This window comes from Staurois parvus, unplaced genomic scaffold, assembly GCF_062004578.1.
Source record: "Staurois parvus isolate SC_StPar_1 unplaced genomic scaffold, SC_StPar_1.0 ptg000634l, whole genome shotgun sequence".
NCBI classification, from domain to species: domain Eukaryota; kingdom Metazoa; phylum Chordata; class Amphibia; order Anura; family Ranidae; genus Staurois; species Staurois parvus.
The window spans coordinates 9,396,637-9,413,449 of record NW_028318430.1 but is presented as its reverse complement, the minus strand read 5'-3'; the positions used below and the strand labels follow the sequence as shown (position 1 = coordinate 9,413,449).

Below are 16,813 nucleotides of genomic sequence, written 5' to 3'. Positions count from 1 at the left end.
TAGCATTTTAGCTACAGTGGAAATAATCTGGCTAAAACGAATTGGGGTTTTACAACCAAAATCATAGCCAATAACTTACACCTCCCTAAAGAAGGCATAATCTGTTATTTCAGGAGAAGGAAAAGGAACATCATGTTTTCCAGGAGGTGCTAGTAGGCCCTTTCACTGGGGCATACAGTACTCTTGGGGCTTGTCTCCACTGATGGCAAAAAGGTGGATTTCAGGCATTTGTGTCACCTTTAAAATGCCCCATAACCACCTTGTGTGATTGTGATAATGTAAATGCATGGCACTGTACAAAAACACGGAGTTCAGCATTTAAGAATGGCAACGCAGAAAACCACTTAGCAAACCTTACAAGTTCCCAACACAATAGTGGTCAAGCATGTTAACAAACTGTGCAATGACTCCTAAAAATGTGAGGCACATTTTTCTAAGTATTTGAAAGCATTGAATTTGTAATAAATAATAGAGACCAGGCCTTATGTATGGTTTCAACTTGTATTTATGTAATGTGGTGTGCATGGTGTTTTTTTTTTTTTTTATAATTTAAATATTTATTGATTTTCATTTTAAATACTTTTCAACATCATGATATACAAACATATAAATATATCTATACACCATAGTATCCAACATTTCTACTTTATTTACTTTATTCCAAATTTCTCCCCCCCCTCCACCACCCTCTCCCAAATCCCATCTTCCTACTTTTCCTTTTCTCTGCATCATTTTATCTCAGCAAGTGCAGTTTTCCTATTATTTTCTTTAATCTTTCCTATATTTCGTATATAACTTAGCTTTTTCCCAATTCTCCCATTTCCTATTATAAATCTCCATCCTATCTTCCTGGACATGGCACAACCTTTCCATCTTTTTAATCTGCTCAACTTCTTCTACCCAGTCTTCTACCCTCGGTACTTCTATTTGCTTCCAAAACCTGGGTATCAGAGCTTTTGCAGCATTAATGTAGCACCATATCCCTGATTTTTTATATTTATTGACTGATATGTCCATGTTATGTAAAATACACACTTCTGGGTCTAATCCAATATCTATTTCTGTTATTTTCCTTATCAAGTGGGTTATTGTCTTCCAGTATAACTGAATTTTTGGGCAACCCCACCATATGTGATATGTTGTACCCATTTCACCACATCCCCTCCAGCACCACGGTGAACTCTCTTTACACATCTTATTTTCAACAATTGGTGTAATGTGCCATCTTGTCAAACACTTATAGTTCATCTCTACTTCTCTCATAGAGATGTTTTCGTGGGTTAATCTATATATTCTCCTCTGCTTCTCCTCATCTATCACACTTCCCATGTCAGTTTCCCATTTTATTATATATGTTGGCTTTGTATTTATATCTAGTTCTGTGAGTATTTTATATACCTTAGCAATCCCGTGTTTCCCGTCACCTTGTGTGCCCAAAACCTTTTCAAACAAGTTCCAATTGTCTCTTGTCCTTAAAGGTTTTGGCAAACTTCCAACAAAACTCTTCAACTGAAAATACCGCCACTTGTCTAATTTAGTGAAAATCTCACCCTCTTTTTTTTTCAATTCCTCAAATGATCCTATTTTATCCCCCACCAAAATATCTCTTAATTGAACCTCTTCCTTTTTAAACCACCTACCTCCTATTTCTTCTCTACCAGGGGGGAAAAACTCCGTGTTTTTTAGTGAAATTAGTGTTGAATTAAAAGACCATTTCAAACTTTTGTGTAAGTTATCCCAAATTTTTAAAACATTCAAAGTGTATGTATTTACATTATCATTTAGGCCCCTATACTGTGTTGGTATCCATATCACTTTACCCAAATCTATTCCACTAAGTTCATTCTCTATCCTCACCCAACTTTTTTTATAGTTCTGTATCCAGTCTATAGTTCTAGCCAATATTACAGCTTTATAGTATCTTTTAAAATCTGGAAGCCCTAAACCACCTCTTTCTTTCCTCCTACTCAACAACTCATATGACAATCTTGGTTTTTTATTCCTCCATATGTATTTTGTTATCAGTTTCTTAATTAACTTAAAAAAGGTCTCTGGGAGTTTAATTGGTATCATTTGATATCTATACATGATTTTTGGTACTATTATCATTTTTACTAGGTTAATACGACCTATCAATGTCGGGGTTCCCTCTTGCAATATTTTTAGCTGCTCTCTAATCTCATTAATCAGTGAAATATAGTTTAATTTGTAAAGGTGTTTATATGAAGCTGTGAGATTTACTCCTAAGTATTTTATATCTCTATCTTTCCATTTAAAGGGAAATTCCTTTTGTATTTTTTCTTTTTCATTTTTTGAAATATTTATATTTAGAATCTCCGTTTTTGTTGGATTTATCTTTAAATTTGACAATTCTCCATACTCCTTCAATAGCTTCATTAAGTTTGGCAGTGTCATCCTGGGGTTTCTCACGTAGAACAGCAAGTCGTCAGCAAAAGCGGCGACTTTATGTTCCGTGTCCCCTATCTGAATTCCCTTTATATCTCTATTTAGCCGTATTGTTGACAGAAGTGGTTCCAGTAATACAACATACAACAATGGGGACAGTGGACATCCCTGTCTTGTACCGTTTGACATCTCAATGGGTTCTGACCTCTCCCCGTTCACCACAACAACTGCAGAGGGGTATCTATACAACTTTCCTATCCACTCTCTCATCTTGGGCCCAATTCCCATGGCTTCCAACGTATCCATCATGAATCTCCAATTCACTCTATCAAACGCTTTTTCAGCGTCTATAGAGAGTAGAATCACCGGTTCTTTTCCCTTTTTACTTTTTTGGATCAGCATCAATGATCGTAGCCCATTATCTCTACCCTCCCTCCCGGGAACGAAGCCCACCTGGTCCTGATGTATCCATTCCGGCATTAGCTCTTTCAATCTATTTGCCAAGACCTTTGCGTATAGCTTAGTGTCAGTGTTTAATAATGAGATAGGTCTATAGTTCGAACACTGTGTAGCATCTTTTCCCTCTTTTTGGATAAGCACCATTTGAGCCTGTAGCGATTCTTTTCTTATTTCCATCTCTCCACCTAATGCATTCATATATTTTCTAAGTTTTGGTACTAAGATTTCACTATATTTTTTATAATATCTCACAGTATAACCATCTGGACCTGGACTTTTCCCAGACACTGTACCCTTCAGAGCTAATTTTATTTCCTCTTGTGAGATATCTGCATCCAGGGAGTTCATTTGGACTTCGCTTAATTTTAGTAACCCAGCCTTCTCTATATATTTCTTTCTCTTATGGTTCTTCTCACTTTCTATATTTTCAGATTCCCGCAGGGGATTTATATTATACAGATCTCTATAATATTCCATAAAAACTTTGGTGATTTCTCTATTTGAGTGTTTCAGGTTCCCCTTAACGTCTTTTATTTTTTCTATATAATTTCTATTTTTCTTTTTCCTTAGGGCCCTCATCAAGTATTTTCCCGGTCTTTCTCCCCATCTATATCTCTCACTCAAAACCCTATTATATGCTTTTCTCCTCTCCTCTTCTATTACACCTTCCAATTCTTCTTTCTTTTTTTTTAACTTCAACTCTATTTCTTTTATTATTCTATTCTTGTGTTGTTGTTCTAGCTTACTTATTTCTTCTAAGAGTCTGCTCATTTTCTCTCTTCTTTCTTTTTTCTTTCTTGCCCCAATCGCTATCAATATTCCTCTTATGTATGCCTTATGAGATTCCCACACTGTAGCTATGGACACATCACCTGTCTCATTTTCCTGGAAATACCGTTCAATCTCTTCCCCTATTTTCTGGGCTATTTCGTTATCTACTAATAGTGTCTCATTAAGTTTCCATCCCAGCCCTCTTGTTTTCCCCTTCCCCCATTCCAATTTCATTCTGACTGGGGCATGATCCGATAAAGAGATTGTCTCTATTTCAATTTGAACTAGGTGGTCGATTAATTGATGTTCTATTAATATGTGGTCTAATCTTGAATACCTCTTATGCATGTTTGAAAAAAAAGGTATAATCTCTATCTTGCATGTGTGTAATTCTCCAGGCGTCTACTAATTGGCTTATATGTAGTTCTTTCTTCAAGAGTTTCAGAGCCCTACTTCCTTCTCTCTGTGCATGGGAGGTAGCATCTTTTTGTGGATCCATACAAAAATTAAAATCCCCTGCGAGAATCAAACAGCCTTTTTTAAAGTCCGTCAACTTCCTCAGCACTTTTTTCAGATATATCTCTGGACTTTTATTAGGACAATAAATATTGGCCAATGTACATTCGATCTCCTGTAGTTTTCCCTTTAAGAACAAGAATCTCCCCTCTGGGTCTGTCATTCTATCGTCCAGCTCAAACCTAGTATTCTTTGCCATACCTATTGCAACACCCTTCGCTCTCTTAACCGGGGAATCAGCATAATACCATGTTGGGTGATTTCTGGATCTCAGCCTAACGTTCGATTCTATCTCAAGATGTGTCTCCTGTAGGAATACTACTGAGGCTGCTCTATGATGTAATTCTTTAAACAGTCTAAATCTTTTCCCAGGGGAGTTCAACCCATTTACGTTATATGTTATAAACTGAATCTCTTCCATCTTCCATAAATCTTCTCTTCCCCTTCTTCTCCCTTCTCACTTGCTTTTGTATTTTTTTGCAGGAAAAATACCCCCCCTCCCCACTTACCCACCCCCCCCCAACTTCCCCCTCCCCCCCACCCCCTTCCCCCCCCCTCTTTTTAGGCCCATCTTTTGCCTATTGATCATTTATGGAAGAAACTTCCACTTTTGATCTAGTCCTTGGGCTAAAAACTCTGGGCATGGACGACCTTCCCCTTGTCCGACCTCCTCATAGCTCCCCTGGTCCCTCCTAGGTTCATCTCCAGCACCGTAAGGCAGGGGCAGTAGGGTGAGGGCTGACCAGTGTAGAGGAAAGACAAAAAAAAAAAAAAAAAAAAAAAAAAAAACCAGCCTTATCTTCCCTCCACCACCTCTCTCCCCCTCCCCCTCTCCCCCCGCCCCCTCCCCCCCACAAGTTGCCAATCCTCTTTTCTCTTCATTCTAAATTCCCATTGATCTTCTTCCCAGCCTGGAATCTCCATTCTTTGTATTTTTAAACTGTCGCAAAAATGTTTCAGATCTTCTGGGAACCTGAGGTGCGCCGTAACCCCGTTTTTCCATCCTATTAAACATTCAGGAGACCCCCATCTGTATTGCACATTATATTCTTTTAACCTTTCCAATAGGGGCCTCAAAGTTCTCCTTCTCCACAGAGTCTCTGGGGCCAAGTCCGCATATATCTGTATGTCGCCACCTTCATACTTAATAGCTGGTTTCCCTTTGATCTTCTTCCAAATTTTTTCTTTATCTCGAAACTCATAAAATTTAACTATAATGTCTCTCGGGTTTTCTTTCCCCAGGTATCTCTGGATGTTTCCTTTTCTGAAAATTCCTTCTATTTTAGAGTTTTCCATTTCAGTGCTGTCTGTTATAATATTTAATATTTTACAAACCACTTCTTGCAGGTTTTCTCCCTTAGAGTTCTCTGGGGCCCCACGTATCATGATGTTTCTCCTCCTGTCTCTATTTTCTTGTATCTCAGCTTTATATTTCAATTTTTCTTGGGCTTTCCCTATGCTAATTATTACTTTTTCAAGCTCAGAGATAGCCTGGGTCTGATTTTTAACTTTCTCCTCCGTTTCCTCCACTCTCACCAGCAGGTGTCCCAGGTCACTTCGGATATTTACCATTTCTTGTTTTATTGTTTTCTCCAGTTCTTTAAACATTTCTGCCATTTCTTTTTTATTAGGTATTTGTAGATCTTTTTCCATCTCTGTATTTCCTAATGCTTGCTGATTGCTGGTGTCCAGGCCTAATGATACTCTAGGGCTATTTTCCATGCTGAAATCAGCTTCTCCTCTTTCAGTCCTATTCTGGGATCTTTCTGGGGTTACGTTTCCTTGGGAGGTATATTTTTTAATTGTACCAGTCTGGGACCCTTTAAGCCCACTTCCTTTTACACTTTTATTTTTCATTTTCTCTGTAACTTTTGTTCTTTGCTCTTCTATTTTAAAATTCCTGGATTTAGGGGGGATAGAGAATCAAAGGTCTTGTATACTAGTCTCTGCACTATTCCCCGGCTGGTCTTTTTGGGCTGTTCTGTCCTCAAATCTTTTCCACCTTTTTTGCAGTCGCCGGGGTCCCCCCTTTCACTTACCCCCTGCTACCCTTTAGGGAGCCATGTAATGCATCACAGTTAGGGTATAGAAGATTTCAACTTAAAGTCACTCACCCTCCTCGTATGTTTCCTCCAGTGGCCCCGCTGTTTGCTCTCTCCTTCAGGTCACATAGGGTCTTTATTCAAGGAGAAGGGGGGGGGGGGACCCTCCAGAGTCTCTTTGATCTTCCGTTTACCAGGGCTCAGTGAATGTCTTCTTATCTTGCTTTATGCCCTGGGGGTCTCGGGGGAATAGAGGGAGAATGCACCGATCCCCAGCCGACAGGACCTTTCTGCTCTCTCACCGCAGAACGCCGGCCGGCCGGCTTCCCGAACTCCCAGGCGTGCTTTGCGGTCGGTCACGTGCTCGCGCCGACTTCCCAGCATCCAACCGCTCTCTCACCGCTATTCACCAGCCACTCTCCACTCTCCCCCCGCACACCTCCGCTTTCCGTCCCGGGGAGCCGCCAGGCCAGGGTAAGAGGCAAGCCACCAGGCTTTCTACATATCTCGGGGGGATCACAGGGGACCTGGGGAGGTCAGGACACGGAGCTCCGTCCGAGAGCTCCTACATTGAGCTCTCCTCCGCCGCCATACTCAGGCTCCGCCCTCGGGAAGTGGTGTGCATGGTGTTGATGATTGTTTCTGAACCGTGGGACCACAGCCTCTCTCCTGCCAGACCTTTGCTTAACAGCTAACACAATCTTTGCAGAACTGGTGGCTAGTATTTATGTTTAGTCGCCTTGTTTAATTACTGCTTTCCCTCCTGCCAGGCTGTCGCAGTTTCTGCAGAGCTGGTACTAACTTTTTACACTTTGATTGCCCACCTGGTAGGCAGTGCTGCTGCTAAGGCTACCTACCAGTGAGGCTAAAGAGCAGCTTAACAAAATCATTGTGCTCCTATACGAAGTTTCTAAAACAGTTTATCATAGAGTACAGGACACAGGCAAAGTATTCATTGACTGTAGCTTGTAGGCTCATACCTTTAGGTGATTGGACACTGGCAAAGCATTCAAGGACATGCCTGTTGGGTGCCTTCCCTACAACCCTACCATAATCTGTGAGTCTTCGTTTTTTTTGCTAGTGTCCTAAGGTGATGAACAACTTCTCCCTTGCAGAGAAATTGCTTAACTAGTTTATTATTTTATTGTTTTATCCTTGGATTCTTTAACTCCTAAATGCTGTACAGGTTCAGGGCCATGGTCTGTCACGGTGGAACCCAGACCCTCAAGACCTCTTAGGGCAGGAGTCAGCAAATTGTAGATCACAGCCAGGTGACTAGTAGATTGCAGTCTGGGCTTGCTGACCCACCATCTCAAAGAACCAAACAGAGTGCAATGCAGAGGAACTACTTGTAAAGCTTGAGCTATAGTGGGGAGCATGTCCCGCATAAGCCAATGCTTCTTTTGTAGTGCTGGTTCCTGTCCCTTGTGGACTGATACCAACTGCACTCCACCTCTTATCCTGGCTAGCGTTCTGCAGAGTGGTGCCAGCAGTAGGACGAAGTGACCTTCAGGTTCGTGTGAAGCAATACATTGGGCATAATAGTATAGGGTTGCTTTCACACTGATGCGCTGCAATTTGCCTATACTGTGGGTGCAATGCAGTGCACCTGCAGCTTTCCTGTGGGTTTGCTGTGCTTAGCCATAGATTTCTATTGTAGTCTGTGGGTTTAGTGCACTTTCTGAAAGTGTACCAAAACTCCTGAATGCGGGAGTTTTGATGCGCTTTCAGAAAGTGCACCACACACGCAGGATATAACAGCCTATGGCAAAGAGTAGCTAACCCCGGAAAGTCGCAGATGCACTGTGCTGCACCCGCGGTGCAGATAAACCGCAGCACATCAGTGTGTTTTAATTAACCAACCTAATCAATCAGCACAGTCTATTACACGTGGCCAAAATGATATATAGAAATAAAATGATATGAAAACAATATAAAACCCACCCCCTTGTTGCTTTCTGAACACAGATAAAGTGAATCTCACCTCACTCTCAATAGATATTCCTCATAAGAAATTGCAGCGCAACTCCTTATATTTACCCCCATTCCTAAAAAATGCTTATACCACTACCAATAGTGATTAACAGTCATGATCATAAACATCCTATCAACACAAAATCCATGCAATACTCCTATTGATGTTAATAAGTGACACTGTGAGTATCCTCTTCTTTTCACTGTTTGGTGCACCACCACCACACCAGGTGAAAGACCTGCTCACCTCCAAATTAGGTCATTAGCACTCATCTGGAAATTAACAGTCTCTTCCAATTCGGATTCAAGTCTTCCTCCTAACTCCTCTCGCCCTCCTTTTGCTCAGACATCCAGCAGGGATGGTCTCATGATACAAAAAGGCCAACACATAGTGCTCTCTGTACTTTATTGTTTCCCCACTAAAATAACACTTACAGATGTAAAAGACAAAACTCACATAAAATCAGTCCTCATCCAGCTCACCGCTCCGCTAGCAAGATGGTGGCTGTGTGACTTCCCAGGCTCGGCACCTCTCGCTTAGATGCGTTGTGCCCCCTCTCAGGGCTTCTTCAGTAGGGGGGGAGCCAATCCACCTAAGCCCTTTTATAGCCCCAATTTCTTAAATTCAGTCTGCTCAGTACAATGTAAAATGAAGACACCGGAAGTGAGTCGGCATCTTTGGGCGCAGGTGCACAAACCAGTTGCACTTCCGCCCGCCGTATGCGCACGCACCACCGGAAGCATACCGGTGGCCATCATGTGCAAGGGAGACAGAACCAACTCCCCAATCTCAACCTGAAAACACATTCTCTCATCTCACTTACATCAATTGGATACCTCAATACTTTCTGGGGCATCTGCTATATGCCAGTAAACAGTATTAACAACCAATATACCTTCACTACACCTGTGTGACCGATACTCACATAAATAAACCCATAAAACCCCTGCCAACTTTTCAGTGTTGATATACAGTGGGGCAAAAAAGTATTTAGTCAGCCACCAATTGTGCAAGTTCTCCCACTTAAAAAGATGAGAGAGGCCTGTAATTGGCATCATAGGTAGACCTCAACTATGAGAGACAAAATGAGGAAAAAAATCCAGACAATCACATTGACTGATATGGAAATTTATTTGCAAATTATGGTGGAAAATAAGTATTTGGTCAATATCAAAAGTTCATCTCAATACTTTGTTATATATCCTTTGTTGGCAATGACAGAGGTCAAATGTTTCCTGTAAGTCTTCACAAGGTTGGCACACACTGTTGCTGGTATGTTGGCTCATTCCTCCATGCAGATCTCCTCTAGAGCAGTGATGCTTTGGGGCTGTCGCTGGGCAACACGGACTTTCAACTCCCTCCAAAGGTTTTCTATGGAGTTGAGATCTGGAGACTGGCTAGGCCACTCCAGGACCTTGAAATGCTTCTTACGAAGCCACTCCTTCGTTGCCCGGGTGGTATCTTTGGGATCATTGTCATGTTGGAAGACCCAGCCACGTTTCATCTTCAATGCCCTTGCTGATGGAAGGAGGTTTGCACTCAAAATCTCACGATACATGGTCCCATTCATTCTGTCCTGTACATGGATCAGTCGTCCTGGTCCCTTTGCGGAGAAACAGCCCCAAAGCATGATGTTGCCACTCCCTTGCTTCACAGTAGGTATGGTGTTCTTTGGATGCAACTCAGCATTCTCTTTCCTCCAAACACGACGAGTTGTGTTTCTACCAAACAGTTCTATTTTGGTTTCATCTGACCATATGACATTCTCCCAATCATCTTCTGGATCATCCAAATGCTCTCTAGCAAACTTCAGACGGGCCTGGACATGTACTGGCTTAAGCAGGGGGACACATCTGGCACTGCAGGATCTGAGTCCCTGGCGGCGTAGTGTGTTACTGATGGTAGCCTTTGTTACGTTGGTCCCAGCTCTCTGCAGGTCATTCACTAGGTCCCCCCATGTGGTCCTGAGATTTTTGCTCACCGTTCTTGTGATTATTTTGACCCCACGGGGTGAGATCTTGCGTAGAGCCCCAGATCGAGGGAGATTATCAGTGGTCTTGTATGTCTTCTATTTTCTAATTATTGCTCCCACAGTTGATTTGTTCACACCAAGCTGCTTGCCTATTGCAGATTCAGTCTTCCCAGCCTGGTGCAGGTCTACAATTTTGTTTCTGGTGTCCTTCGACAGCTCTTTGCTCTTCACCATAGTGGAGTTTGGAGTGTGACTGTTTGAGGTTGTGGACAGGTGTCTTTTATACTGATAACAAGTTCAAACAGGTGCCATTGATACAGGTAATGAGTGCAGGACAGAGGAGCCTCTTAAAGAAGAAGGTACAGGTCTGTGAGAGCCAGAAATCTTGCTTGTTTGTAGGTGACCAAATACTTATTTTCCACCATAATTTGCAAATAAATTCTTTCCAAATCAGCCAATGTGATTGCCTGGATTTATTTTCTCATTTTGTCTCTCATAGTTGAGTTCTACCTATGATGCCAATTACAGGCCTCTCATCTTTTTAAGTGGGAGAATGTGCACAATTGGTGGCTGGCTAAATACTTTTTTGCCCCACTGTATAATATAAAATAAAACATAACAGTTGGGGAATCGTATATAAATAGCTATAGAATAAAGTAAATAAAAATAAAGATAAACATATAAATGGAAAGAAAAATAAAATAAAAATACAAAATATACACAAATACAAATATCTTAAAATGCTAAAAAAAAATATAAATAGATAAATACCTCAACTATTACTAATAAAGCAATTCAAAATCTTTCCCCCAGGGGTTTAAATATACTGTAGATTTTGATTTGAATTGCTTTATTAGTGCCTTATTGTTTGGATGCCTTAGATCTCATGAGACAATTTTTCAGAATGGCTCTAATCTGCCTTCACATGCATAGAATCTTGTGGCTTAAAGATTGGACAGCCAAACATGCCTGAAAACACTCCTCACACATGTGCCTTTTCATGGCAGATGTCTTTTTTGGGGACGCACTTGACCAATTCATTAAAGATTTCACAGGAGGGAAGGTTTTTACTTTCACAGAGGAAGATTCCAAAAACCCTCTTCCTCAGGAGCGTGTACCTTCTCGAAGCACAGCACCTAACCATTCTACCCAAGTTTCAACTTCAAAACCTTTTTTTCAGCCCTTCATTTCCATACATAACTTGGCCCATAAAGCTCAACAAGCTTCTCCAAAGCCCTTATTCCAATGAAGGGGCACCTTCATTCCCAAGAATGGAAGATGCCTGTTATACAGTGCATCTAGAATCTATTCACAGCGCTTAACTTTTGCCACATTTGGCTATGTTACAGCCTTAGTCCAAAATGGATTAAATTAATTTTTTTCCTCAACATTCTGCAAACAATACCCCATAATGAGAACGTGAAAGAAGTTTGTTTTGAAAAATTTGCAATTTATTAAAAATAAAAAATGAAAAAAACAAAACACGTACGTAAGTATTCACAGCCTTTGCTCAATACTTTGTTGAAGCCCTTTTAGCACAAATTACAGCGTCAAGTCATTTTGAATATTATTATACAGTATTTATATAGCGCCAAAAGGTTTGCTCAGCGCTGTACATTATAGTGGGGGCAGTACATGAGACAATACAGTAACAGAACAATACATGAGGGGTTCGAGGGCCCTGCTCTTTCGAGCTGAATATGATGCTACAAGCTTGGCACACCTATTTTTGGGCAATTTCTCCCATTCTTCTTTGCAGTACCTCTCAAGCTCCATCAGGTAGAATGGGGAGCGTAGGTGCACAGTCATTTTCAGATCTCTCCAGAGATGTTCAATCGGGTTCAAGTCTGGGCCACTCCAGGACATTCACAGAGTTGGCCCGTAGCCACTTCTTTGTTATGTGGGCTGTGTGTTTAGAGTTGTTGTCCTATTGAAAGATGAACCGTCGCCCCAGTCTAAGGTCCAGAGGGCTCTGGAACAGGTTTTCATCAAAGAGGTCTCTGTACATTGCTGTATTCATCTTTCCTTCGATTTCGATTAGTCTCCCAGTTCCTGACGCTGAAAACCTGTTAACGGTACCAAAGTCCTTTGGATTTTTTTTTTATTTGTCTTATTCAGGACTTAAAACAATATTAAACCCAAAGCCAAATTTTTTTCATATTGCAGCTTACCTAATCAATAGATGTGGTGGCTGCATTAGTTTTCTTTTTTAGGCTTTTTCCCCCTCTGTTTTCCCCTAGTGATCTGACCAGAAGCACCCTACCTGTATTATACAGATACCACTCTGGTGGAATAAGCAAAGGGGGAGATTTGGACAGTAGCATTGTCAGTCTTGGGGCAGGGGAGTGTTAGAAATAGTATCAGATTTAAATACAGCAACAAACTGAAGCCAAATTCCAGATAATACTTTATAATAAGTTACAGCAAAGGTTTTTTTACTTTTTAAATAAACAAAAGCTGTTTATTGGGGCATGGAAGCTTTAAAAAAAAGAACTTACCAGGCCCTGGTCTCAAAAAGGTTAAAAACCACTAGTCTAGATAAACTGAAAATGCATGAAACTGGATGTATATGTTTTTTGCCTAATACACATAACAAACAAAAATGCTACATGTGCTATTCTTTTGTAACACCCTGATCTGCAGCATGTAGATAAGAACTAGCTACCTAATTATGAATGAGATTTCTACCTGACCCACATTCTTATGGGTCCTAAGCAAGTGCTACATGAAGAAAAGGTTTTCTCATAGTTTATAACCTCTTTAGCATTTGTTTTTCTCTTGGGAAGTAGTCTGTAGGCTTTTTTTAATGCTGGGTGCATGTGAATGTTTGTGCTAATGTTTATATGCATACAGCATGTATGCTATTATTCCTTAATACCAAGAAAAATAGGTGGCAGTAGCCACCTGCGACCTAGCAGTCTAGATTGCTGAGCAGTAAAGGTCTGAGAAGCAGGAATAGTAGGTTTTATCCTACCAACAATACAAACACTGTATGAGTTGGAGGAGAAGTGCTTATTAAAGCTGTAGACTCCTGCAAAAATTGGCATTATGTGGTAACAGAATTCCTGGCTATACCTAACTAATCTTAAAGTGGTTGTAAATGCTCAAGGTTTCTTACCTTCATACATTCTATGCATTAAGGAAAAAAAACCTTCTGTGTACAGCAGTGTCTCCAGCACCCTCAATACTTACCTGAGCCTCATCGTAATCCAGTGATGTGAACTGCAGCCTCAGCTGTCCCAGGTCTCTGCCTCCTCATTGGCTGAGACAGCAAGCCAGAGCCATTGGCTCCCACTGCTGTCAATCACAGCCAGTCAGCCAATGAAGAGAGAGAAGGGGCGGGGCTAAGCCACAGCTCTGTGTGTGAATGGACACATGGAGCAGCAGGTGCCCCCATAGCAAGCTGCTTGCTATGGGGACACCCAACAGGGAGGGGCCAGGAGAGGATCCAGGCTGCCCTGTGCAAAACCACTGCACACAGTAGGTAAGTATAACGTTTGTTATTTTCCAAGAAAAAAAAAAAAGAACCTTTTAGAATTGCTTTAAAAATGCTTCCTTCCCTCTCCTAACACCTATTCTTAAAACCTGTGTGTAAGAAAGGTATGTATACTTACCTATTTTCAGACTGCTCTGGTCCGGTCACATGATCTCTCCTAAGTCAGCCAGTGGCAGCTGCAGGGGACAGGAGAGAGTGATCTACAATGGCTGGCAATGTCCAGGAGCGATGACATCACCCAGAAGCTTACTATGGCCCATCCATTGTGAGTGCTCCCTCCTCTTCCTTGCAGCTGCTGCTTGCTGACACGGGAGATCATGTGACTGGATTGAAGCGGCCTGAAATGAGGTAAGTATACAGATTGTACAGAACGCTGGGGATGTGTCATATATTTTTGCCATTTGGGTTGTGGTATGCAGTTTAAGTATTTGGGTTCTCACCCATGCAGGGTAAGGGGTTCCGAGGTAGTCCACATGGTGGGGACTGATTTACAGTGCTCTCAGGATTGCCATGTCCTTAGTTGGGACCCAGAATTTGGAGGTTCAGAGAGATTTCCAAACCCTGATTAGAGGGATTTTGGTCTTGAAAGAGCTAACCCGTTTGCATCAAGAGTCCAGAAAAGGAAGAGGAAACAGCCAGCAGGTGGAGTAGAAGAGAACACAGCTCAGTGAACGGTGTGGGTTAGGTTGTGGTTTATGCAGAGTTGCTGAACTGTGGAGACCTCCGCTTTGGGACCCCTGAGGCAGATGGGAACTTTCAAAACCCCGTTAAGAGGCAAGTGTGACTGGTGGTGAGCCGACCCTTTATTTTTGTATCTGAAGTTGTTGGACTATTTTTGTTTGTCAAGGATAAGATAAGCTGTTTTCTGTTCGCCTGTTTTTTTTGGAAATAAAAGGACTATTTGCGTTTACCAATATGAGTGGCCAATGATCCCAGGTTTCAATTAATTGTTTCAAATGTTCCATACATTGGGATTACACTGTGTTTTTCTCATTCTTTATATTTGCATTTGTACATATTAAAGAGCTCCTGTAATAACCGTAAATGTAAAAAGTATGTTAGCAAGTAAAACTGGTTCACTGTGTTTTTATTTCTAGGCTGTGGAAAACTTGTGTTCCTCCAAAGTGTCTCACACACTGTACAAACAGCTGCGCCAAGTATGTGAGGAGCATATGAAGGCTCAGATCCATCAGTTCAGGGAATATCCTTTATGTAATGCAAACAAATCTAAAGAAAAATATGTTGAGAAAACTGTCCTAATAATATACTCATTCATTGGTCAGCTTGACTATTTAGTTGGGCATCAGATGACCAGATCTGTGTATTTGTGAATATGTGTAAATGGGTAAAAACAGACGGAGGCAGCTGTTAATAAACACTAATTCCTGAACTTAACCTTACTGCCAGAGGAAATGGATCGTGATTCATTGTTTGCAGGTTGTCATTAATAACCTTTTTTTGTTTTTTTTGTTTTTGTTTTTTTTATCCTGCTACGAAATGTTTTGAATGAGGATCAACATACTTTCTAGTCTATATTTGCAAAATGTTACATCCTATATCTTCTTTTTTCTATTTAGGGGTTTTACATCTTGTTCTGTAAGTAAGTAGGTTTTCTTTTTCTAGTTAGTCAAGGCAGTCTAAAGTTGGTCATACATGGCTCAGTTTTTTCATTCAGCCAGTGGTCTGAAGAAAAAAAACGGGACCGATTCCTCCATTCACACATTCAAGGTGGATGTGGTAATCCTCCCCAGTCTCCACAGTGTCATTGTGTTCCGAAAGTCAGCTGGGCTCCTCTGATGTCAGAATACACTGACCCACGCTGCAGCCAATTTTTTCTTTAGCAAGCCCATCCATCAGTAGATTGACTGCTCTCAAACATGACCGGCTGTAGATGGATCGAAATTCAGAAGGTCCCTACTGAACCGGCCGAATTTTGATCCATTTATGGCCAACTTAAGTAAATAAGAATACATGAAGCTCCAAAACTAACGTGGCTATTTCATGTAGTTGTGAATTTTTAAATAGAAATGTCTTCTACTTTTGCAAGCTAGGCTACTCACTGACAGTACACAACTAAAGTTAATTTACAGAAACTGTTTTGCCTGGTTTATACATTTATTCTGATTGGTCTGGTGATGTATATACAACTGCCAGACAACATAAACAGGTTGTTGATCTTCAGTTCAGTTACACAGTACTGCTTAGCCGGGAACAATGAAGAAGCCACAACAAGGCCTCTTGAACACTGCAGCTTGAAAAAGCTCAGTACAGTGGTTTGGCTTTTTGTTTTTTTGTTTTTACTGAGGGAAAATGTAGCCCATTATTTAAAATGTGCCTGTGCACACAGGCTCATAAATAAGTGCCGCGTATTCCTCAGTAGAAAAAAAAGATTAGGAAAATCTAAATTTTTGGTCCATATTTTACGCCGCATGTGCGTGAATGTGCGCAAATACGAATATATGAGCATAAGGCCTCATGCACACAGGACGTTAAAAAACCTCTCCTAGAAGCTGTTGTTCTGGCAGCAGTGTTTTCGCAGAAAAAATGCCTGACGCTTATAAAAGTATCTAATGCTTTTACAAGCATTTAGGCGTGCTCACTAGCGTCAATTGCTTGGGCGTTAATTTATTTGTCAAGAATGATAATTTATTCTGGCCATTGAAATGAATTAACGCTCAAGCGCTAAACACGCCTAGCGTGTAGACACGTTTAGACGCGTCAAGCGGTTTTTCTGCCAAAATGCTGCTGCTCCTGGATGCACTGGTCCTGGGTTTTATTCCTGCTGGTAAACGCTACTGCTACTAAAAGCTTTTAAAAGTTTGTGTGTCCATGGACACAGGATAACATGGCGGGCCGTTGGGAAGCAGTTAAAAATAAATGCCTGTTGCCCGTAAAAATGGCTGCAAAAAGTCAGTGTGCATGAGGCCTAACTATAAATTAATTATCCCTAAGAATATATTCTGTGGTCAAATACGCTCAAAACAAATGCCTGAAATGACATCCAAAATGTGGATGCTCAAACATCAGTACTGTGTGCAAAAGGCCCAAAATTGATCAGCCTCTAAACCCTTTACCCTTTCGTAAGCATGTTCACAGTGTTAGATTGACAGCAGTACATAATGTATTAGAGGTTCAATTGGGTCATGTTGCTCACCCTCCTACTTCATTGTGATTGT

The 16,813-nt window shown here is 41.1% G+C and overlaps 1 protein-coding gene across 3 annotated transcripts in view; it reads left to right on the top strand.

The window, feature by feature from the left end:
• The window catches only part of CUL4A (cullin 4A), a 116,011-nt gene that overhangs the window by 15,971 nt on the left and 83,227 nt on the right, over positions 1 to 16,813 (top strand). For all 3 annotated transcript variants that reach the window (XM_089693554.1, XM_089693555.1, XM_089693556.1), the window contains exon 4: positions 14,735 to 14,839. In XM_089693554.1, the coding sequence (XP_089549680.1) occupies positions 14,735 to 14,839 (105 nt within the window). The remainder of the gene's footprint in view (positions 1 to 14,734; positions 14,840 to 16,813) is intronic.